Source organism: Rattus rattus, chromosome 7 (genome assembly GCF_011064425.1).
Source record: "Rattus rattus isolate New Zealand chromosome 7, Rrattus_CSIRO_v1, whole genome shotgun sequence".
Taxonomy (NCBI): domain Eukaryota; kingdom Metazoa; phylum Chordata; class Mammalia; order Rodentia; family Muridae; genus Rattus; species Rattus rattus.
This window is the reverse complement of record NC_046160.1, coordinates 43,493,822-43,519,387: the sequence shown is the minus strand read 5'-3', so window position 1 is coordinate 43,519,387 and position 25,566 is coordinate 43,493,822. Positions and strand designations below refer to the sequence as shown.

Sequence of the window (25,566 nt, the reverse complement as noted above, 5' to 3'; positions counted from 1 at the left end):
AATCTCCAGCTTCCAGCTTTGGCCGCTCACTGACACCATGGGCACTGAGGAGATGGACCTGCCTCGATGCTGATGTGGACCCCTGCTAGTGCCCAGGAGCAGGCTCCACAGGACAGACTCAGTCCTGCCTCCGCACCATGCCTCCAGCTCTAGCTCCTCACAGTTCCCTGCCTTTGCATTTGCTCCTTCTTCCTGCCTCCATTTCAGCCTAAAATGTTGAACTTCATACACCCAGAGGAGGCTGGGGAAGCAGAGTTATCTGTGTACCTCATGGTATAACCCCAAGTAGTGATCAGCAGAATGGAAAACATGGCCCATTACAATGAAGGAGCCATACATTTAAAAACAAGGAAGCATTTCTTTTTGTTATTTTAAGTACACAACTGTTTTCATTTATTTATTTATTTGTTTATTTAATATATATGAGTACACTGTAGCTGTCTTCAGACACACCAGAAGAGGGCATCGGATCCCATTACAAATGGTTGTGAGCCACCATGTGGTTGCTAGGAATTGAACTCAGGACCTCTGGAAGAGCACTCGGTGCTCTTAACCGCTGAGCCATCTCTCCAGCCCTCTTTCTGGTGTTTTTTAACAGTCCCCACATAGTGGATTGTCTTTTCTTCCTGCCTGCCTCCACCCATCCCTCTCTCCCCTTCCCAATGCTTTCAGGCATACCTTGGATTTTAGCCACAGCCTCTGTACTCTTTTGTGACCTTTGCTAGAAATGCTGCCATCATTTTCAGGGGTACAGCATTTCCCATACCTGAGATTCCTGGGAAAATCCTGGAAGTTTTTAATCTCCCTTGAAACTGTGTCTCTAGAAAAATGATATGGCTTGACGTAATTAGGACACGAGAAGACACAAGCTTGGTAGGCAGCTCATTTCCTAAACTCCCTTGAGTATGACATGACTTTTGGATCATGTTCAATGTCAAAGTCCAAGAGTCTCTAGCAGATGCTGGAGTGATGCTGGGATTTTTCACCCTAGTGTTTTTGACCGGATGTCTCCAAAAAGCAAAACTCCAGTCAACCAACTGGTATACAGGAGACTTCTCTTGCTGTTCAATACATCCGGGGTCCTTTTACCGGTTTCTGCTCCTCCCATCCTAAGAGAATGTGTTCCCAAGTAGGAATCAAGACATGATTTATATGGGGAAGGGCTGTGGAAAATTGGAGCTTTGTCTCTGATATTCACATTCTGAAAACTAACATTTTCTTTCTTTCTGATGACCCTGGCCCGGGGGTGGGGACAAGAATAGAACTTGGACCTTGGGCTGAGTAGGACCTCTTCCTGTGACTGACTTCGGTATTGCTGCACTTGTTTCTGTGGCAGGGCTGCACCCATACAGACTCCACTACAAGTTGGTCAGCTTGTGGCCCATCCCCCAGACAGGCTCACACCCGGCTTTTCTCCTCCATGTCCACAATGACTGATTCTCATGGGCCCTGTGTGCTATGGCTACCCTACAACAGGATTCTCCATAGGGGCATTGGGTGCATTAGGAAACAGAAATAGCAAAGCATCCCACCCCACTCATGTGCCCTTTGCTGTGTAGGTTTTGGTGGGAGAATAGCCATGTCTTCACAGACGCTCAGAGGCAGGAACTGGAAAAGCATTCACTACCTCGGGTCATCTGTGACAACACCGGCCTCACCAGAGTACCTGTGGATGCCTTCCGTATTGGAAAGTTCCCCCAGGACTTTGAATCCTGTGAGGAAATCCCTAGCATGGACCTCGAACTGTGGAGGGAGACCTTCCCACAAGGTAAATCTGAGCCTCTTGTTATTTTATTGTGACATTAAAGTCAGTTTAACTTCTCCAAGAGGCTGGTTTTAAACGTGACCTGCTGAGCCTTGTCTTGTCTTGTAGAATCATAGCACCCCAGGAAGAGCAAAGAGTCAGAGCAGAGGTCTGCAACAGTGGGCAAGCTTGTGTTTCATCTAAGTTCATATACTGCTTGGGGACTGCTGGGCCCTGGCACTGGCAACCCCCAGATTTCCCTCTTCTGTCATGGGCTCTGTGCCCATGAGATTTGAACATTACTCTAGAATTCTGGCAATCACGGATGAGTACAAAGCCTCCTGGGATCCTGCTGGCTCAGCCTTCCTGGCTGAGAAGCAGCCGATGAGCTTTCATTTAAGAGCAAGTAGTGACTGACATTTGGCTATATAGAAAAGATGTAAGTCTTAGCAGGGACCAACAGGTTCCTGATGGTTAATTAGCAAAGTAAATGTGTTCACCTTGGTTTCAGCTCTACACATGCTTAGGACAGACTAAATTATTTCTCATGAATTGCCACTGACTCGAAATACTTATATTTGCATGTATGCATATGTGTGTGTGGTGTATGTATATTGTGTGGATCTTGCATATGTTTGGGTGCACATTTGTGAGCACATGAATCTGGAAACCTGAAGCTGACATTGAGTGTTCTCAGTCTATAGTCACCTTACTTTATTGAGGCAGGATCTCCCAGTGATTGTAGAACTCCCTGATCTGGATAGCCAGGTTGCTCTGGGAATTCCTTGTCTTTGCCTCTTGTATACTGGGATTGTGGTCGGGTTGCCATACCCAGCCAGATTTTACATGGGCTCCAGGTATCCTAATTCTGGTCCTCACACTTGCACAGCAAGCAGTTCACCCACTGAGGAATTTTCTCAACCACACAAAGTATTTACTCTTTCATTAACTATGACATCAGATCTGTGCCATGTAAGACTTGGCTTCAAGTGGGAACAGAAGAATTAGCTACATGGCAGACATTTCTCCTGGGCCTAGGACCCATTTGCCAAAAGAAACACAGGGATGCATGTTGTTCATGCCAATTGAGAGAGATGCATATGCAAACTTATTAACCACTTCCATCTCAGGCCAAGAAATAACCAAGGAAACCTCTCTGCAGCCTCCATCTCCAAATATAGTGCTATGCAGATGCAGGGTGTTGGGGCATAGTTTTAATGAAGAGGGGCAGCTCTGCATACAGTAGGCCTGATGGTCTAGAATCTTTCCTTCTGGCCTTCATTGCATTTTGACCTTCCACATTCCACAGACGACAAGTGTGTCTTCCCAGAGAAGGTGGACAATGGGAACTTTGTGCACTGCGAAGAATCTGGGAAGCTGGTACTGGTGTATTCCTGTTTCCATGGATACAAGCTGCAAGGCCAGGAGCAGGTCACATGTACCCAGAATGGATGGGACTCAGAGCCTCCTGTCTGTAAAGGTCAGTGGTGTCATATGGTGTGGTTAACAATAATTACAAAACAATCTGTTTCCCAGCGGAAATCTTCATATTCTTCACCAAAACATTATTCAGAGCACAGGTATCCCTCGTGCTGATCTGGCAGTGAGGGAAAAGAATAGCTCTCTGTTGCCCACACTTCATTGCTTTCTCCAGATGGCAAAACATGGAGGCAGTCACATCAAATATGGATTCACGGTGATTTAGTCAAAGAGGGAAGAAAAGGAGCCAATCAGTTCTAGACAAGATTATGGACAAAATTTACAGGTGCTTTTCCCCCAGATGAAATAACAGAAAAGGTTCTCACTCCTGGTACCAATAGAAAGACCCAGAACTATCATGCCTTTGAGCACCATCTTCCAGCTATGTTCTTGGTTCCTCAAGCTCAGGAAATCAATGTCCAATCCTCATGGCCAGTAATAGAAGAGTAGAGGGAAACAGTCACTCTCAGGTCCTGCTATAAGGACTCCCCTGGCTTCCTCCCACATCTCTCTTGTGACTGCATAGAGTAGGAATTGCCCTCAAGATGGTTGGGGAGTTTACAAGAGTGTTTGCCTCTTGTAGAAAAGTCTGAGTCCTGGGATTTGTCTGCAGAAAGACAAGTCTGTGAGAAAGGATATCTGGGCTCTAGTTCCCTGCCAGTGAGACTTATTGGTACAGTAGCTTGCATCTTCTGTTTTACTTAAAATCCACCTCCCTTAAGTGGTACTTCAGCCAGGGGCATGGAGCAGTGAGAGAGGACACGGGGACCCTACTTTTAGAGAGGATATATTGTCTTAGTGACTGTCAGTCACATTAATGATAGACTCTTGAATAGAAGACAAACCCTGCATACCAAGTGGTCCCACAGAAGGAGTGAATGCCAGAGCCAGCATTCCATTGCCTGCTTGCTATGAGAGACATTTAACAAAGTCTCTGAATGCAAAGGTGATATCATGGAAGAAACTGGCTGCTTTGCAAATAGATAAAATCTAAAGTTTTGTATTCTTTTTAAGAGCTATGGAAATCTGGTATGACTCTGTACAGCATTGTGAACATGCCGATCACCTTTGAGCTCCCACATCCAGTGTCTGAGGGTGAGCTTTAGTTTACATCTCCTTTGCACATGGATGAACATTTCATTTCAACTTTGAAACCCAGAATGCTTTGTTCTTGAAGGGTTACAATGCTCATCACTTCTTAACCCTGAGTAATCAAGAGACAGATAGCCAAGTCTCAGCCTTGGTCATGATTGACTCCTGTGTTCTGTACACCATGACAGATAGTCATGTTGAGTTCCCCCAGGGCATAACTGTAGTCTAAGAGATAGGACAAGGAAGAGAGAAAGCAGAGCTAGGAAAATGGCTTCAGCAAGGTGAACTACCCAGGAATCAATAGGTCTGAAGCCTACCAGGTAAGAAATGAAAGCTATTGTGAGAAAACACCAATCTAATCTGGATCTGGGATATAAACTAACAATTCCACTCTCCCAGTCTTGTACCAGTGGAAAGTGGGCTGTGAAGGCCCAAAGCTGGCAGACTCCCCGGCTCTGTTTTTGATCTGATCATGAACAACAGTGGGCCAGGGAACGAGGCCAAGGACTTTATCACTGGGAACACAGAGATTTTTCTCCCAGAAGACAGAATGCCCATAGAAAGAGTGACAGAAGCCCAGATGTCTATGAAGTGGCAGCATCTGCGTGCAGGTGTTGTTTCTGACAGCTGCTAGTTTGATCACTCTGAATTATCACATTTTGTAGTTAATCTTCATTAACATCATGACAAACCTCAAAGCTTTCATGCTGGTTTGGCTTAGCAATTAAACAAGAGATGCTCACTTGTCTAGGATTGCCAGTTCTCCCCACTGGTGGTGTCTCACTAGGGTGTGACCCTCAGGGCTTGGCACAGTGATGTTCTATGGCTGGCCAGCTCTGGGATAGTGATATCTTAGCTTGTACACCTTAACTGCATTTTGTCTAAAAACCTGAACTTCTATGTCCTCATTCAGGCTGTTTGCTTTAGGATTTCTGAATGTAAAGGAAAGTTGAGCTAAAGAAAACTCTACATGTTCTCCGTCTGCTTGGGTGGACCGTACTGAACATGTGCTGATGTAACAGTTCACAGGGCTCCTCTCTGATGAACTTTTAAAAGTAGTGCACCCATACTACACTTCCGCTAGACAGTTTTATGTCATAGAAATCATTGTTTTTTTTATTTGTTTGTTTTTTGTCCCCAGCCCATATCCTTCAGCTGTTTTTATCCTAACTTTTTACTTCAAAAATCCCTAGCTGCCTAAAAGTTAAAGAAGTTGTGTGGTACAATGGCCAGTAGGTACTAAGAACTTAGTGACTATTGGCTTAATTTCTAGACTTCCCGGGTTCCTCTAATTATAGGAACATCAGGTGACATGGCCTCAAATGCAACAAGTGAGTGCATGGTATAGATTCTATGAACAGAAGATATGACATACAACATCTTCTTTTCAGACCAGCAGCCTTCCAGGGCCAACAGTTCTGAGATCAAATTGGCATTGTCTCTGGGACACTGCAAAGCCAAGTGTATTAGAAGTGAGACATCCATTGAGCAGTACTGACCGTGACCTCTCCCTAGGGCCATAACTCAGCAGGTTCACACCAGGTTGACTCTTTCAGAAGCGAATTACTCTTCCCTTGATGTCACTCAGCAACTCCTGCCTCCAAATGTACAGTGAGAATGGCCATGGGATCCAGCTCATTGGTTGTCTGTTTAAATTGATTAATGAGTACAATATCAAGAACAAGGTCTAGTACCCTTTCAGCATACCCTGAAATATCATGCCTAATATATTAAGGAGGGTCTGCTACTACTGTAGAACCAAGTGTACCCAAGATATATCACTGAACAAAACAGAAGTGACAGAGTGGTATGTCTAAATGAGAATCGATTCTGATTTGTTCCATAGCCATTTGCATGGGATGCACAGATAAAGGTCCTCATGAGCTTGCAAAGAGCATGACAGGACTGAGACCTTATAACTGCAGGAGTTTCTGCAGAGCAAGTTGGGAAAAGAGAATGAAGAGAGATTGCTAGTTTTATGAATACAAGTCCATGTTTTCTGCCCTCCTGTTTTTATAGTATTTTTACACAAGTCATGGAGGTAAATTGAGGAAAACTTCTAGGTGCAGATATGTTTACATCTACAGGTGTCTTCCCTAAATCTTACCTCTAACTACATAAATCCAAAGAAGGAATTACAAGGAAACAAACCAAATCTTTAAAGAATGATAAAGACTAAACATTTTTGTGGTGAATTGGCATGAATAGCTGTCTAACCAATCTCCAAGCAGTTGCAGATCCATGTGATTGGCTATAGATGGAAAAGCTACAAGCTTTGGTATTTGACATAGCAAATCCAATGAGATTATTTTATCTTCTCTGTTCAAATCTCATTTAGCCACTAAAGTCCATCTAAGATGGTTTGAATGAATTAAAACCTATAGTCTCAGGCATTTGAATACTTGATCCCCAGTGGGTGGTGCTTAGGGAGGCTTAGGAGAACTGTTTTTGGTGGCCAAAGTGTATCACTAAAGAAAAGATTTGAAAGTTCAAAATCTTGTGCCATTCCAATTTTGCTCTTTGGCACTTGTGATTCAAGATGTGAGCTCTCAGCTGTTTCAGGCACCAGGCCTATTTGCTGTCACATTTCCCTACCATGACAAACTATCTGGAATCACCAGCACAAATAAGCCCTTCCTTCAACAAGTTGCCTTGATTATGGTATTTTATCACAGTAACATACAAAAGTAATGAACACAGATGTTAGTACTGGGAATGGGCTATTGCTATGCCAGACCTGAGCATATTGGGTTTTGGAGGAATCTGGAGGAATTTAGGACTAGAAAAGTGCTTGAATGCTGCAGTATGGCTTAATGACTGTCCTATTAGGATCTTAGAAGACAGTAATATTGAGAACTTTGTGTACTGTAGAGGTCCATGTCAAGAGATTCTATAGGAGAAAAACATTTGTAACTGGTCTAAAGATCATTATTGTGAGATTTTTGGTTAAATTGTGGTCACTTTCTGCCTTTCTCCTAAGAACTTGCCTGGGAGTAAATTTAAAGGTAATGGTTTAATTTTAATTTGTTGAAGGTGATTTTTAAGACACCATAATATTGATTCTAGCAAATGGTTGTTAGTAATCACTCTTATGTATGTCTGTAATGAAAATGAGCAAGGAGGACAAAAAGAAATTTCATATGTGGCTCAGGGGCTCTAGAGTCCATCACAGGCTGGTAGGAAACTATTCAGTGTTATTCACATGGTTTTGGCTTTAGAGTCATGAAAGATGTGAGAGTAAAGAGGTCATGGAATCTTTCCCTACAGTCTCAGAGAGCCACTGAGGTCAGACAGGGTGTGTCAGGGGAATCCCTATATAAAGGGCCTTAAGAGAGCAAGAGGTCATTACATGAAGCTGTGAGAATTAAGCCTGTGTTTTAGTGGAGATAACAAAATGTTTCATACATCACAGCCATGGAGTAACTGCCAAGGACAGCTGAACACAGGTAATAGAGGGATGGAGAGAAAGACAGAGACAGAGGTAGCAAGAGACAGACAGACAGACAGAAAAGATGCAGACTTTGGATGTTTAAGCTATGTTAAAACTCAAAGGCTATGAAGACTTTCAGAGTTGGACTAAATGCATTCTGCATTGTGACATGGCCATCAGCCTACAGGGTACAGAGAGTGGAATGTAGTGTTTTGAATGAGATGTCTCTCACTGTCTTGAGCATTTGAATACTTGGTTGCAGTTGATTTCACTGTTTGGGGGGGGTTGATCATGCGTGTGTCAAGTTTCAAACCTAGGACAAGTGGCTAAGGTAACATATCAAAGTGGACCTGGCCTACAGGTTCTCCCAGCATCCCTCAGTCCCTACCTGTTACAGGGTATTGCCGCTTATCTCACATCCTACCTGAGCTTGCTAGCCCAAGGACTGGACTGCCCTTTCCCCAGAGACTCTTCCCTATATAATTCAAACATTTTGGTTACCTACTCTCTCTTGCCCCTTCTTTTGGCCTCCTGGATACGGTTCTTGGCTTCCCTCTCTTTCTCATAAGGAATATGTGCATCTATTTCTGCTTTCAGGAATAAACAGATCTGTGAAGATATGTTCATGGTGATCTGAAGGCATATTCTACTGCTTTTGAATAAAAGCAAAATTTTATCAGACACACAACACTTTGATCTTCCATTAAAGTTGCACTAGAGTTCTAAGAAAGTAGCCAGACTCAACATGTTTCCTTTTTCCTTTGTAGGAAACACAAATATACTCAGGGAAGACTTGTAGCACACACCTCAGGGTTAATCACTTGCCAGAAAGCCCAGAATGTGTATGGTCTCAAATTCACTAGCTCCTAGATTGACTTCTGTTTAGAATAAACAGAATTTGTTGACTCTGACATTTACTGTTGTCCACAAGAAAGCAATGTCCAAATTCTAAGCCTCAGTATCTAAGGATGTAGCCCTATTTTAAAATAGAATCTTTTCAGAGTCTTCCAGATGGCCTTCACCCAGCATCCAGTGTCCTTACAAGAAAAGACACCAGGACAACTGAAGAGGACTAGCGAACACAACAATGAGTCTACAATGTGTGACACATTCAGAGTTGTTCTGGGAGATGAAAAGGGACATGTTGCTCTTTGGGGGGACATTGTGATCTGACACCTTCATTAAGCTTCTAGTCTCCAGAGCCTAAAGGGAACCAGGTTCTAAGGCTCTCAGCTTGTGCTGATTCCTGACTACAGCCACAAAAAAGCATATAGGAAAAGTAAGAATAAGATTCCTCAGGATGTATTGAGAAGGAGAGAAGGACTTAGTATGTATTTGTCATCAATTACCTCCCACAAGCACAGTGTGTCCCACACTGAGGCAGAGCTGAGTCCATAGTAACCGTCAGTCTTCATACAGTGTGGCAGATAGGGCATGTTTGGCCCTTACGCTCAGTGACTCATGCTCATAAGAAAAAGGCAGTGGAGGTTAAGCAGAAGCTTGAATGGCAGTGTAAGCACAGACAAAGGTAGACCAGGAGCCACGGGAGCTGCTGAGATAGACCTGGCCACAGTACCAGGACTAAGGTGCACTCTGCAGGTGCTTTACCTCAAGAAATAAGAAATAGGAGGTGGTCAAACAACTGGGAAAGTGGCAAAGCTATGACACTGGTGTCTTTGAGGTCAAGGGTGGTCCTAGGTGGCCTTGAAAAGTAAAGTCTGCTACATGGAGCTGAGGACATGGGCTGTTTTTTACCCTACTACTGACTGTGCATTGTTCCTGCAGATGTTAATGAGTGTGCAGATCTGACACACCCACCTTGCCACCCCTCCGCAAAGTGCAAGAACACCAAGGGAAGCTTCCAGTGTGTGTGCACAGACCCCTACGTGCTAGGTGAGGATGAGAAGACCTGCATAGGTGAGTGGCTCCCTTGCAGTGCCTGTTGGCCAGTTTCCTCTGAAATAAGAAAAACACTGTGTTTGTTAGCTATTTTCCTATAGGGTGACCCCAAACTTTCCCAAGTGCCAAACTGAAGCTCACCCTGCCTAGTAGCAAGTGGACAGTAAGACCCTGAGCTCTCGATAGCATGTCTGAAACACCTTTCCAATGCAAATCATGCTATAGAGTGTGTAGAACAGAGTTTGAGGCCACTTCTCTCTGCATTCACCACTGTAAATTCAAGAAAGCTAATTCAGAAAGAAACCTGCCAAAGTGAACCATGAGGCACTGGAGTCAGCATCCTGATTCCCAGGAGGTCCAGAAACATTGCTAACCTCACTTCATCCTGTGAGAGAGCTCCAAGGGCTAAGAATAACACTCGTGATGCTGTCAATCAGCTAAAGGGCACCTGTCTGCAATTCTAATGCTTGGTCCAGGATGTCTTCAGAATTCCTGCTGAATGACTAGCACTGAAGCCAGAAAAGTGTTGAGAGCAGGATTTCTTCTTTTGATGTCTTATCACCAAAGGGCACAGGTTCGAGAAACACGAGAGATGGACAATGACCCTTGTAAGTGTGGGACTGAAGGTCTTAACCAGGTTGAAATTGATCAAGTCATTCCAGAGAGACAGAATACAGTGGTTTCCCATCTGCATGAAGCACTCATAAAGCTGATCATAGTGCACAACCAAGTCCTGAGACACGACAGTCAGGTACAGGCCAAGGGACAGTAAATGGCCTAATGCCCTATCACATCCAAGCTGGGGAAGGATAGAGAGAGAGAGAGAGATCTTGGTAAGGCAGAGTCCAGGAAAGAATCCAAGTAGAGAAGGAAGCTCATCTAAATATTTTTAATGGAAATGCAGCCAAATTTAAATTCCAAGGGTCAACTTTAAGAAACACTGGTGTCCCCAGTTTCCAAGAAGGTAAAACCCTGAGAGATTTTCAGATTCTAGAGAGAGAGAACAGCTGGGGTGCAGGTCCCAGTTAGAGAGCCAGTCTAAGATACCAGGCCTCTACTGCCTCCTCTCCAGACTCATCCTCACCAGCACTGATCCAAGCCTGTAGCCTGCTGCTGGGACTAGTCCTCATAGCTTTAGGGGTTTGTCACCTTTTACAGTGATGGACACAGAATGTGACACTTAAAAACAGGTCTCTGCTGGGTGATTTCTAACAATTCCAAGGAGCCAGTGATGATCAGCTGACAAGGGAGTTCATAGCAAGGCTGTGATGTCAGAGATGCTGAAGCAAGGGCTACTGGCCCCAAACAGACAGTTCCTCACAGGAAGTCACTGCGTTAGGAACTTGGCAGCAGCACAGGACACGTGAAAGCAATGCCTGATCAGACTCCAGGAACAGATGTTACAGGTCCTTGGCTAGGCTGGTTTAAGGGTTCTGCCCTTTGCTCTCTAACCCCCAATGAATAGTTCAATGTATCTCTATGTGGGAAAGATCATTGAGAAAGTTGCTATCTGTCCCTAGATCCCCCAAAAGTTCTAACTGTACAGGGCTACTTCCTAGACCCTACCTGAATTTCACAGTCTTTGCAAATGCATATGAAGAGCATTGTGCTGTGTTCTTCAGGTGCAGCTGCTGCAGCCCCATTGTCATGCCCCATCGGAATTCTTTAGGAGCCTTAAGAAGTTCACTCAGGAAGCTCACTGTCCTAGTAACTGTGGCTGTCACTGTCCAACTGTGGTCTTCACTAAACCTGAACCTATGTCCAAGTTAAGGGCCAGTCCCTGCCAGCTCTCCCTGCCTTCAATCACTCAGGGAAGGACATATTATCTAAACAGTCTTTCCACCATGAGTTGTGCTAGGGCCAGCCAGGAGGCCATGCTGGCCAGATTTGCTGACCTGTATCCTCCTGTACAGATTCTGGCAGGCTACCTCGGGCATCCTGGGTCTCCATTGCACTGGGTGCACTTCTCATTGGTGGTTTGGCCAGTCTCACCTGGACTGTAATTTGCAGGTGGTAAGTTCCTTCTTCTGCCTAGTTCCTACACAGGGTGTTTCCTCTCCTCTGGGCGTGGTTCTTCCCAAAGCTTCCCTGTTATGAGGGGAGTGGAAACCCCAATCCTATTTATCACAATCACCCATACAGCAGACTAGATTATCAGGTGTGGTTTAGGTAATAGAGGCGAAGTAGGCGATATAGGGACAGGAGAGCTGGCTTTATTCAATGAGAAGAACCCAGGTCATATATGTAACTGCTGTAGGACCAGAGTGGGCAGTTACTACCCATCAACCATGTGGCAGGGTCCTATGGAATGTGGGAACCAGTCAGTATGCAGCTGTGCTGTCTGAGTAGGCAAGATTAGCCCCCAAAATAATAGGACAGCGTGGAGGACAGGCACACATCCATAGTGGGTAGAGCATTGCATAGGTGTTCCCAGGAAACTGTGGCATTATGAGTGGTTCTTCCACTAAGCAGCTCACACATGTCTCAAGTCTCTGGCCATGGTGACTACTACCTTATCAGTGTCCGGCCTGAATTAGGCTATGTCAGATTTTCTCTTCCCCTCTTCTCTCACCATCCTCTTTCCCTCCTGGTCTCTCTATTCTACATTCATTTTTAACCTCTCCCTTCTTCCCTTTTCTCTGACTTTGAAAGACTTTTCCTTTCACAGTTCATAGCACTCTTTCCCAAGCACACAGTTAACCACAGCTCACACATCTTACATCCCTCAGGTAAAGATATTTATACACAAAGTGGGGCTTGGTAGACTGTTTGAAGTTTCCAGAATCCAGAACCAGGTCCTACTTTATTTTCTTGGAAAGGCATTCCTTTAAACCATCATCATCAATCTTACATGAAAGTGTTATTTTGTTGGAAGAGAGCTAGGATTATGCACATGACAAAATTCCTATTGAAGAGGAATGTACAGCCAGCCAGCCCATGGTTCATGGATAGAGGAAAGCATGACTCTCCTTCAAGAATCACATAACCATTTGCCTGCATATGGGAGTGGAGAGTCATAAGGTAGATAGGCTCTGCGAAGTGACAGTAACATGGCCTTACATGTCTACAGGGCAGCTTATAAACCTACAGCTGCAGCAAATGTGACAGGCCATTAACAAGAATGGAAGAAATGAGTCGCGAGCTTCTGCTTCACAAATTGGCATCTCCTTGCAGGCTCTGCAATTTGATGAACACATTTCTTGAATAATTAAAAGCATGATAAATTAAATGAGGCAGGGTCAGGCATTTGCAAGCTATGGTGAGTGGTTTTGCTAACTACTGTGTCTGGAACTCCTTCTGACACTGCCAAAACCTCCTCTCCACCGGCTCCTCTAGAGTCGGGTTACCATTTAACAACCTGCATGAGGCCATAGAGAAAGCCATTCTCCGTGGTCCCCTGAGTGGCTTCCCTGACACTAAGTCCACGGAGGTGTCTACTGTTCCTATGTCTGTGTCCAGCTCCTGTGGAGCAGGGTGGTCTCAGGCGCTGGAGTGGTCTTCCAAGTTTTGGCAACAATGACTAGGATACATGCTTATTCACAGGACACATGCTGATAAGAAGTCCACATTGCTGATCACCGAGAGAGTGACCACGGAGTCAGGATTCAGAAAGAGTCAGGAGAGTGGGATTTCACCACAAAAGGCCGAGGCTCAAGATGCTGAACAGGTGGGTACACACTGGTGTGTGTCGTCTCCCCAATCCCAGGAATGTCACTAAGACTATCAGCGGTTTTTGCACCTGTACACAGGTGCCCTCCAAACAGCTGTTTAATATGGAGCCCTGTTCTATCCTGTACTTCCCTCCTTTTGGCATTCTTTCTCACACTATTTATAAAAGACTAATAATTTGTCAGAAGTTGAACCTACTACTTAAGAAGTTCAGATAATAAGTTAGAAATAGTAACGGTCAGGTCCAAATGAAACTTGGGACAAAGGCTAAGTGTGGCACTTATTAGCATACCAAAACACATGCTGGCCTCAGGTCCTCTCAACATAGCAAGTACCTGTTAGAGTCCATGCTGGGTTCCTACCTCTTTTCACCCCATCCCCTACCCTAAACTTCTCCAACTCATGGACCTCCCTTCCCCTTGCTTCTCAATCCTTATTCTGGCCATATACTCTCATGGCTTTTGCTCTCTCTCTCTCTCTCTCTCTCTCTCTCTCTCTCTCTCTCTCTCTCTCTCTCCTTGTCCCACCCTCTGTACCTTCCTTTCATGGCCTGGTTCAGTCTACTGGCCATGTTTATAGTCTACTACCAATTTTCTTTCCCTGCTCTGGACTCTTCTAAATGCCTCTAGTTGTACTTGCCCTCATATATATGGCAAAAACTTTCCCTCAAACATACTTAGAACAATCACATCCTTACTTTATACATCTGGTGCTAAAATCCAGAAGAAACATATGTGAGCCCCCTAACCAGCTCAGCCACTCCTATCCAAACCAATCTACTGATCTGACTCCCCTAAGGCTTGTTTTAATCATTTGTTTCTGCTGGCTTCTGCCACCTATCATATTTGTTTCCAAACTCTAGAGTCTGACTCTTCAGTTGCTTCTTCCTTATAAAATTCTTGTAATGTTAGTGAATTAATCTAGCAGCTGTATATCTTTATCCTAGCTGTAAAATATAATGACACAGAAAAACTAACATTTATTTTAATATTTCACCTCAATATCCAGGCAGTCAAATGCTCTATCTTAACCCCCTAAGGTAATCTGGCTACCTCCCCACTATGATCACAATATACTTGTTATTATTATTGGCCAGGCTCTTTGGGTTTCAGATGTGTTTCTATGAGCTCTCTCTGGACCCCTTCCTCATTGTTTCAACTCCAACTCCTCTTCCCCTGGTTGATAGAAGTTCCTTCCACCCTATTCTCTCATCTTCCCAGCCAGTGAATGACCAGCATTTATTGACAAGGCAGAGAATAAATGGCAAAAATTGTTTACACTAACTTGAAACAGGAGACTCTTGACATAAGCATTACAATACCATGTGTCCAGATTGAAATGAGATACGAAGGCAGATGAATCAACATTTGAGCAACACAAGGATAACCTTTTACACAGTGCACAAAAACATACCTACATTTTCCTCTACCTGCTTTAACCATTCATCTTTCCTTGCCCACTCAGTAATTGTCCTCTTAGTCTCTTTGGCTTCTGGAGCTATCTCTCTGCTAAGACAATTTACCCCTCTTCCTCTCTTTGAATCCTCGCTTTTCCTAAAGGCCTCTCCCAGTCCATATCTTCAGCTGCTTTCTCATCTACCTGTTCTAACCACCCACCTCTCTTCTACTAGGTAAAATATCACCCCAGAGCCACTTGCTTTGTCTACTATTACTTTAAAAGCCACACTGATGTGCCAGGATGTTCTTCTCATACCCTTTGGTCCCCATCAATATGCAAAAGGGTGCCTATTCTCTAAAATTTGGGACATTTCTCTTTCTACATGGCGATGCTCAGATTGAATATTTTGTCACTAAGACATTCTTCTCTTTCCCACCCTATCTTTCTCCCCACATTTCTTTCTGGGGTCTCCTCACCTCCCCACTAGGGTGTGTTCTCTAAGCCCTTCAGCCTTTTTATGCCCCTGCACCCCATGCCTATAGCATAATGGAATCCTCACTCTATGGAGTTCCTGTTTGCAACCCTGTCCCTCATGGTGACCCTGTTCTCCTCAGTCTCTTAGCTCCCTCTTGGAACTTACTGAAATGTATCAGAACCTTTGGTCTAGTAGAACACCTGTCTGTGACCCTTTCTTCTTCCCTCCTTGGACTCAGAGATTTCATTAAACCCTCGGTGTCTTACTGAAAGCATCTTGTTCTCATTACAACTCAATGGCTAAAAATGGCGCACTTGATTTCCGCAACAACATCTGCCACTGCACAAATGATCCCCAAATCTCTTCTGTATAAACTTTCTCTGCTCTACAGTCTCAAAAGCCTCTTGTCTCTAAGCTGTCTTTACTTTCCAGTCTTAAAGATCTTTTCTCTCTATAATGTTGTCGCTCTACTTTCAAACAAAATCTCTTAAAACTATTGGGTAAACTGTTTGACTCAGGATTTGTAAGTTTTTTGAGTACAGTTTAAAGGAAATCTGTTAAACCTGTGACAAAAGGCTTAAAAGTTGTAACAAATGGCTAATAATTGTTAAAGCTATACACAGGTAATCTTAATCTGCTATACCATCCTACATATGTGACTTAATTCTTGTTTAAACAAATAGATCTATGACAGCATACTGTCTATGTAACTTGAATTCAACTCTTGTTTAGGAAAATAGATGTTTTCAAATAGCAACCATGTTGTTCACCTCCATCTTGGCTGATGACCTCATCAGGATGGAAACAACCATGTGGCTGGCAACCATCTTTACTAAGGTTGTAAAGGGTGCATGTAACTTCACCACCATCCTAGTTCAGATGACTAGATGATATAAAGAAACCAAGGCAACAATCATAAAACTTCTTAGTGCTACTAAGCCCTCTGCTTATTATTGTATCTCTTCTTTAGACTAAGAAGGAAACAGCAGGCTTCCAAAATATTTTGGATTAGGATAGATCTTTGTATGATGACAAATTCCTAAGGTTATAAAGGTATGCTTATGTTAACAGAAACTTAGAGATGTATATCTCACTACTTAGATCTTTGCTAACTGTTCAACACCAGACTTCTAGAAAATTTTAGATAAGGAACAACGTATGTTTGATGAATAAGGAATATTTAATAAATAAGGTTTATAAATTTCTAAAGTTATAAAGGTCTACTAGATAAACAAAAGCAGACTTAGAGATGTATAATTAATCACGTATACCCTTGTTAATTGTGTTTAACATCAGGCTTCTAGAAAAATTTTAAAGGAACAACATGTTGATAAGTTATTTCTTTGTGGGTGAAATGAGCCAATTTAAGCCAGACTAAAATATATATAAACACAGGTTTATTGGGAAATTGCTCTCAGGCAGGGCAGTTTACTGGCCCTGAAGGCATCCAGTAAGGTTGCCATGGGGAGGGAGATAGTGGGAAAGGGGAAGAGAAAGAAATTGTATATAAAGAAAGAAGGCAAAGAGTGCAGAGAGACAAAAATGCCTGGGCTATATAGGGAAGAGGCTCTGAGGAAAAGGCAGCATGGGCTGGAAAGCTTTCAGTAAAGGGCCTGTATACAAGTAGGGACTGAGAGATACTGGGAGAACCTGGAGGCCAAGTCTACTTTGGTATGTAAAATATAAATCTTATCCCCTTCTGTAAGGTCTGGAACCCAACACATATGTTTGATGAATAAGATGTTTCATAAGTAAAGTTTATGAATTCCTAAGGTCTACTCAGGATGGCAGAAACTTATCTGAAGATACATGTCTAGCCCTTTTGTCTTTGCGACTGTATTTATGGTTCAAAGTTTTATTTTGATTCTAAAGGATCTTCAGTTAAGTCTTCAAGTTTTTAATGCCCAACCTTAAGTGGGATAAACTTATAAAAGCCCAATCTTATATAAGCTATTAGCTTGTTGTAAACTGTTAAAGATAATTAACACATACAAGTTAATGATCAGTTCATCATGATGCTAAGTACAAATGTAACTCACTTACAAGGACAAGCTTTGTTTAGCTTCCTGTATGTGTTTTCAAAGTTAAGCCTAAAGCAGCAAGTAACTAAAAACAAGTAAAGTTTGTTTAAACAGGTACGCTAAATAGATGGTCCTCAAACTCCTCAGAGATCTGCTGAAGGTGGCATTTAAAGTGTTTAATGGAGAAGCTTCCCCTGATAGACAACAGGGCACAGATGACTCCACCTGGACTGTGGTAACAGTAACCACTGGGGAATGAACTGCCCCGTGCCTCTGCCAGGACTCTGCTTCCTGAACTGTAGATACTGCACTGTAGGGTTAATTGCTCTACCCTGACTCCCTACCAGATGTCAGTTTTCCCAGGTTCCTCCTCCACTGGAAAATCTCTCAGACCTGGGATCTCTCTGGGTCTGGCAGCTGAGACTTAATACTGTCCTGGGTGATAGCCAGAAGCCTGATAAACTCTACCCCCAATGAAACCATTCAGATTATCATGAGGAGCATAGGGTAAATGTCTAGATAGTGAGTAAATCTTGTCATTTGAACTGATGCAAAGGCCATTTGGGTCCTACTTCCTGCCCTAATGTATCCTTTTCAGATCTCTGATTATGTCAGTGGCTAGCTGTGACTTTCTCAGTTTAAACGCAGCAAGCAAACCAGCCCCTCCCCCAAGGCTGCAGCAACAAGGTCAGTGCATTGCATATGTAAATAATCAGACACAGACAGTTTACTGTGCTGGCAGACTTCACGTTGAAAGACATAAACTCATAAAACAGGGTTCGACATAAGATTTTGCTATTCCTTTATTTAAAGGAATTCTCCGTGGCAGTGACTGCTCTGAGTGGGCAGCCAGCTGTGTGTCATGGTAAATAACTGGAGGAAAGGATTTGGAGTTTACGTAAGTTGTGAGGGTCCAAGTAATCAATTTAAGATATGCAGATGCAAGTTGTAAAAGTCTGTGTATTAAGTGAAAAACTTAAGTTGTGAGGGTCTATGGAAGCGATTTGAGATATGTAAAAGCATAGTGTAAAGGGCTAAAGAAAATTATTTAAGGTATGTGAGAAACAAAAAATGCTTCAGATTTCCTTCTCTCTGAGTATGTTATTGTTATTATATTAGACTTGAAAAGTTCATAGTTTTGACATTAATCAATGGAGTTCTGATAGCTTACTTATCTAGCTCTTATAAAATACTGACTTCTAGTATCATCATCGCCAGCTCAAATTTTTAAATTTCCTTTGGTTGCATGGACTTCAAAGTACTTCTCGTCATGCTGAAAACCTCTCCATCCAGCCTGCATATCCAGCCCTTTAGACAGAGGAGTGTTCATGACTTAAACCCCCAAACCATAGCTTTTCCTATGACTCAGCAGGGTGAGTCTATCCTAACTGTTTACAAACACACAGGATGGGGGTTTCAATGCAGATTACAAATAATGTATATGCTAATTTATCTAAAGCTTTTTTAATTCATGTAAGCTTCAGGGAGTTGAGACTTGGATCCACCTACAGATCAAACAGACTCCAAGTGAGTACTCCTGCCAATCAAACAGCCTCATCTACTGCATATTCATGAATATGTGGTCTCTCTCTCTCTCCTTCTCTCACTCCCGCCCCCTACCTCACCTAGTCTGGGAACTACTTCTGGAATGTAAGGGGTGTAGTAAAGAAACTGAAATACCTGCTCAAAGGGTGGAAAAGTTTATTCTAAACTGTCTTTCAGGAAAGTAGTGAGAAGCAGTAGGGGATGGGGGTGGTGTTCTTCAGGGAATGGTGCCTGGGAGAAAGGTGGGCTGGGTTCGGTGGCTTTGAACTATATAACAAGTCCTTATGCGTAGGGACTGAGGGAGCGTGGAGGCTCACATGGACTTTGATATATGTATAGGCAACACAGTTATATGATATATGTATAGGCAACAGTTATATGTTAGTGGAAGGACCACGTGTCCCTTTTGCCAGAGATGAGGAGAATAACTCCTTCTAGCAAATGAGAAGTAGCTTCTCAGGTCCTGGAAGGAGTGTTGGCTTTTGTCTAACTGGCAGACCTTGGAAGTTCCTGAGACCTGACATTCCAGGCTTTTGGTTGTTGATACGGGGTAACTAAAGATATAATCTCCTCTAACTACTTCTCAGCTGAAATTAGCAATTTGTTAAGAATCAGGAAGCCTGGAATGCCAGTCATAAGGCCAGAAAGAAAGTCAGGCAATGGCCAGAAACATCTGTTGTTTTGTTTTGTTTTGTTTTGTTTTTTTCACTCACTGTCCAAGTTTCTGTAGGACTCTCTGGGGCTGATGAACTACAGGCCACTTTGGAGTAGTAGTTAGAGGCTCAGGCTAATAGCTGATGGTAGGCTGCTGGGGGAAATTCCACCACAAATATCTGGTTTACCAACCACCAGGTAATCTTGCTAATTCTTTCCTGAAAGAACTCGAAGAAACAAGGAACAATCATTATTATGAGGAGTATGGAAATCAGTGGACCAAGGAGATTTAAGGGCCAGGGGGCCCAAGAGAGTAGAAAGTGAGAGTTCTACAAAAGTGTTAGCCTCTGGACGCCAGAGAGATTTTTTTTTTTTAGCTCATGTAAGTCTTTACTTCCACCTGGTCTGATTGGTTTTAGTATATTATCAGCATTCTTCATTGAGGGAGAAGCAGGTACCTCCCTTTGAGCTGCTACTAAGTGGAAAGCCTTTTCTAGGACTACTAAGGTTAGGGAATTAAACTGGTTTAGGAATAATTGCAGAGCAGAGGTTGATTCCTGGATGGTGTCTCCTAGCTGGGTGGATATCTGCTGAGATAGATATAGACTGACCACAGCAGCCTGTGGCCAAATCCACAGAAGCCACTGAGACTGCCAAGCTAATTCCAATCATGATTGGAAGGGCTACAGCCCATCAGACCCTGTGTGAAACTTTGGGGAGAGTAAAGAACTCTCCTTCTGTGTATAAAATTAGTTGGGGAAGCAATAGAGTTGGAAAATAGGGACCATGAGTGGGCTGGTAAAGCTCGTGAAGACTGGTAAAATAGGTGCAGCTTGAATGGGTACAAGAAGGAGGTTCTTGAAATTGGGATGTTAATATGTGAGGACAAAGGGCAGAACTGAGAGTGGTTATTAAATAGGCAGTCAACTGGTATCACCAGAGAGTAAAGAGGACCAGGAGTGGTGTGGTGGAAGGGAACACCTGGGCTGGCCCATGCTAAAGCGTTCCCTCTGAGAAATCAGCCTTATGACAAGTTTAGTCTGAAAGAGAGTTTATTTGGGACCTGCGTGGGCAGAGAAGGACAGAAAGAAAGAGGAGAGAGGAAAAGAAAAAGAGGGGGAAAGGTGGCCAAGAATGTAGGAAAAATGGAGAGAGGTAACTAACAGTTCTTAGAGGCTAGCCAGGCTTCTACCTGCCTGTTGCTAGGTAACTGTTGGGCAGAGCCTAGAGGAAATGCTAACAAGAAGTGATGGGAGGGGCATGTTTTGAGGTTACAGAATGTAGAGTTTAGGGTTAAGTGGATAAGAGGCATAGCTGCTTCTAGGGATTGTTGCCCAGGAGCATAAAGGAAGCATGGAGTTACATTACTTGTTACTGCTTCACGGCTACCGCCCACTGTTACTGCCAGAGATGTGGAGGAGATCCAGGGGTACTTTAAAATAGCCTTCAGAAGGGCTGGGTTGAGAGAGCTGACCTGCAACTTAGACTTGGAGGGTGATTTCAGACTGTTGAATAAACCTCCACTCTATTACCTAAAAGAAAATGGTAGTGGGTGTTTCCTTCAAGGAATTTAAAAAGATTATTATCACTCACTGTTTGCTGGATGGGCTAGCCCCTGTCATGTAGGTTTAGATCTAACCCAGGGGCCCTGGATGATGAAGGCGACCATACTTGGCATGGCCCACAGCACAGTTTTTGAGGTTGTGTGCCCCACCCTGGTTAGAGAGATGATACTTATAACTCTAGCTTTAGCTAGAGCAATAACACAACTGAAGGAGATCAAGGGGATATAAATTGGAAAGAAGTCAAAATATCGTTATTTTCAGGATAGTCAATACAGGCTGGGTTTGGTATTGGAGAAGACAAATATACCTGGGATTGTCACATAAGTTGAAGGTAGGCTGTACCTTACTGCAGTTGTGGAAACAGGCTGCTTTGGTATGGAAAGTTGGTGACTTAGTTAGAATTTTACTGCTGTGAGTAGACATCATGACCAAGGCAACTCTTATAAAGACAACACTTAATTGAGGCTGACTTACAGGTTCTGTCCATTATCATCAAGGTAGGAATATGGCACCACCCAGGCAGGCATGGTACAGGTGAGCTGTCCATCATCACCCACACCCACCACAGAGATCTGAGAAGGATAACTTACATCAGAGTAAGTGCCCAATAGCTCCCAAATCAATTAAGAATGGCAGAGGCTTACCTGGACAGTTATCCTAGGCTCCTCTCTCATAATATTGATGGTTTTGTTAGAGGTAGAAGTCCCAAGGTGGTGTCAGTCTTTGGACAACAGACCCAGAAGATCAAAGAGTCTTTCCTGTAGAGGAGAAACTTAGGGCACTGACCTGAGGCAAGGAGTGCAGTCAACTCCAGTGTCCTACTTTTCCATAGTTCAGGCAGGCAGGGTCCTGGAGGTGGGCAAAGTGAAAGGCAGCTTTTCACACAGTGGCCAGTTCTCTATTTTAAATCAAGCCCCAAGTGGGGTTCATTTGTGCCCCCATCATTGTCCTCAGAAGACACCACAGGGCTGTGTCCAGGAGCTTGTACTTCTGACTCTCACAGAAGTTGTTTGCATCTTTCCCTGCCTTTCTCTTCCATTAAACACCTTAAATGCCACATCTAGCCAATCTCTCTGGGTAGTTTGAGGACTGTCATCCAGCCTTTTAAGGTTTTACTTTTCTTTCTAATATCGGAAACTAACTGGAACAGGATGTGAGAAAACAATTGTGCCCTCTTGAGAATTAAGATCTAGCTTTAGGTACTGAAGGAGGGGCTCTGTAGGGTATGGAACTTGGCAGGATTTTCAACTGGCTCTCTCAGTGACCTCCCTCAGTTTATTAAAATTAATTACGTGATGTGATGGGAGGCCTTTTAGAGGCTGGCCAGAGGAGACAGACAATGATTTTATCTCAGGCTACCGTGCTGAGGGACTGATACTCAACGCTAACCAGGTAGATCCAGTGGGGATCCTCCCAGGGGACTGCCTTTTCCCCCCAACACATAGAAGAAATTGCCTGTATGATGGACATCACCATGGAGAAGCAACAGGGAAAATAATCTCTAGGGCTATAGGGAAATGGGTACCTAGAGAAAGGGAGCCAGTGAGCTGGGTGGGAGACTTTGAAGTGTATAGCAGTAACTAGGGAGTAGAGCCTGAGGGAGGCTGGCGGCGAGCATGGACCTTGATGTTTTAGGTACTACAGGTATCTGTTAATGGAAGATGAGCTCTTTCTCCACCAGTGAAATGAGTCCATTCAAACCAGATTAGTGTATATGAAGGCGGGCTTATTAGAAAGGCACTCTGGGTGAGTTCACTGGTCCCAGGGAATGAGGTCAAGGAAGTTATCATGAGGGGGGAGACAGAGGGAAGGGGAAAAGAGAGAAGAAAGGTGTATACAGAGAGGTGTGTGCAGGAGTTGCAGGGGACAAAATGTCTAGATACTATAGGGAAGACCCTCTGGAGAAAGGGCAGCCCAGTCCCTGGGATGGAAAGGGCAGGGTAGAAGGTAGGGGATGCCAGGTAGGGACTGAGGGATGCCCGGACACTCTGGAGGTCAGGTCTGCTTTGTTATGTAAAATATGTACCTCAGCCCCTTGCCCTGGGGTCTGAAACCCAGGAGAAGGACCATGTGCCCCTTTTACCAGTGATATGGAGAATGACTCCTAGCAAGTGAGAAGTAGCTCCCTCAAGTCCCTGAGGGAGTGCTTGCTGGCTTTTGTCTAGGGAGAGAAACTTTCTCTGGACCTAGCACTTCCACACCAACTATCAAGAGCCCAAGTCTGGAAATTTCAAGTGCATACCCGAAATAAATATTTCCCCTAAGCTCTTTAACTTTACGTTTTGCCCCTAGTCTATACCTGTCCCAGCAGATTTCCAATCAACTGAAGGCTGAAAATAGCTCTAAATCAAACCAGCAAGTCCTGGATGTTCTGAAAGCAGATATAAACTAGATGTTTCTGATGAATTTTCAATCGGCTTGACCTAGCACTTCCGGACTGCTCCAAAGCTGCCTGTATGTCACTAGCCCCAAGTGGTCCTGTAGAACCTGAACAGTGTGCGAAACAGACAGCCCCCAGCCGCACTCTACTCTTCCTACCTGGTCTCTGAATACTTTTCCAGCCTTCCTGGGCCCTAACAATGTCAACATTGGCCTAATTTCAGCAAAGAAGCAATTACAGAAGAGATTACCTCACCCCTTATCAAGGACAAGGCTCAGAAGTCAAATCCCAAATTCCAAAGAAACCACAGAACAAATAGTTAGGGTTAGAGTGCCTATTAGCATACTAAAAGTACACGCTGGCCTCAAAGGTTCTCAGCTTCCCAAGTAACTGTTACAGTGTCTATGCTGGTAGCCTTGTTCTCACCCTACCACCTATCCTAATCTTCTTCAGTTCATAAGCTTCCCTTCCCCCACCTTCTCATTTCTATCTAACCCTGATACTTTTGCCTCTGTGCCCTTGGTCTTCCTCTCTCAAACCCCTTTCATAGCCTGGTCCATTCTACTGACCATGTCTAGTCTACTAGTCTCTCTCTCTGCTCTGGATCTCCCAGATATCTCTTGCAGTACTCTCTCTCAGATTTACAATAAAAAGCTTCCTTTTAAACATACCTTGAAGTAGTCAAAACTTTCCTTTATACATTTGGTACTGAAATGCCTCCTTTGTACAGTGTAAAAGACAGGTAAAAACCAGTTTTGAAACTACATGCAAGTATTTCAACATTTGCTGAGTTATTACTTGGGGGAAGTAAAAAAGAAAAAAAAGATTTTTAAATTTGCTTTTTAAAATAAAATGGCTGATAGGGGCTGGAAAGATGACTTAGCAGTTAGGAGGGTTCACTGTTCTTCTAGAGTAGCTGAGTTTAGTTCCTACTACATCGGTGAAGCTGCTCACAGATCCCTGTAACTCCAGCTCCAGGAGATCTGAGTCCTTTTTTTACAGTTTCTGCAGCTACGCACACATATGCATGGACCCACAGAGACATACACAGGAGAAAAAAATAAAACTGAAATATAAAGTTATAACCAGCATGAGAAAATCAGTATAAACTTGGTGTTTTGCCTCTTACCCTCATGCCTATAAAATAAATGTACTAATTTCTTTTAACAAAAATTAATTCAAAGTCACGTATCACATGAGAGGCCTGTCTAAAATGGCCATTTTTACCCTAATAGTCACTCCTGGGTGGGGCCCTAGCACTCTATCCCTTAAGCAGAGGTCCTAGACTCACTGCAAAGCTGAAAGCTGAACCTGCCTCCTGGGGCTCATGTGAATGGAAGTGAAGGCTTTGCTCAGCTAAATGCAAATGGTGCCTTCGAGTTTAAATTCATACCTCAGTGACTTGAGTGGCACATGAAATGTCAGGGGTATTAGTATTGGAGACACTACTCATCCTGCCTTCTCTCTTGGCAGGAACCGGCTTATGGATCCAGAGTCCTCCTGTGTGAATAGAAGTCCTCACTGCTTTGGAGCCAGACATTGGCTAATGCATCTCTCAAGCTGCCTGGGCAAAGAAAGACATGATACATGTTGAAGTCAGAGGCTTGAGGACACCAGATGGTTAATCTTATCAGTCCAAGGCTGCGTAGCTGAGTTCCATCTCATGTGTTTCCACAGGAGCAGGCCAGGCCAGACTGTGCTAATGCCTCTCCTACACATTAAGGCTAATGGATGAGTAGGTGGAAGGATAAGAGAATCGCATAAGCCTGAAAGGCTTGAGAGAAGCTAGCATAGACTCCAGATCCTTCCAGACAATTCCACGTTCATTCAGAATCAGAATGTATCTCTTCCAGATACATTCAGTTCTCTCATTATGTTCCAGTCACCACAAAGCACAGACGAATAAATGCCACAGCCCTTCTCTGGTCTAGCTCAGATATCCTCTTCCTCTAGGCTTGCATTAAAAACATTACATATTATATATCTTTATAAGCCTGGAAATGTTATTTCACCATAACCATCCTAGCTTGTTCATTAACACTCATTCTCCATCTTTATCCTTCCTTGTCTTCCCAATCTGTGTTAGTTAGCTTTGCATTATGGTAACTGATACGTTGCATGATAAATTATAGGAAGGAAGTTTTATTGTTGCTCACAGTTCTGGGGTTTTGGTCCATGACTGATAGGCCACATAGCTTTGGGCCTCTAGTAAGAC

General features: G+C 43.6%; 1 protein-coding gene across 1 annotated transcript in view; it reads left to right on the top strand.

Moving 5' to 3' along the window:
* Tpo (thyroid peroxidase) overlaps nucleotides 1-25,327 on the top strand; it is a 62,169-nt gene extending 36,842 nt beyond the window's left edge. Inside the window, exons 12-17 of the mRNA XM_032908631.1 lie at nucleotides 1,560-1,768; nucleotides 3,054-3,224; nucleotides 9,531-9,662; nucleotides 11,558-11,657; nucleotides 13,188-13,311; nucleotides 24,825-25,327. Coding sequence (XP_032764522.1) covers nucleotides 1,560-1,768; nucleotides 3,054-3,224; nucleotides 9,531-9,662; nucleotides 11,558-11,657; nucleotides 13,188-13,311; nucleotides 24,825-24,863 — 775 coding nt within the window. The 3' untranslated portion in view covers nucleotides 24,864-25,327. The remainder of the gene's footprint in view (nucleotides 1-1,559; nucleotides 1,769-3,053; nucleotides 3,225-9,530; nucleotides 9,663-11,557; nucleotides 11,658-13,187; nucleotides 13,312-24,824) is intronic.
* The last annotated feature ends 239 nt before the right edge of the window (nucleotides 25,328-25,566 follow it).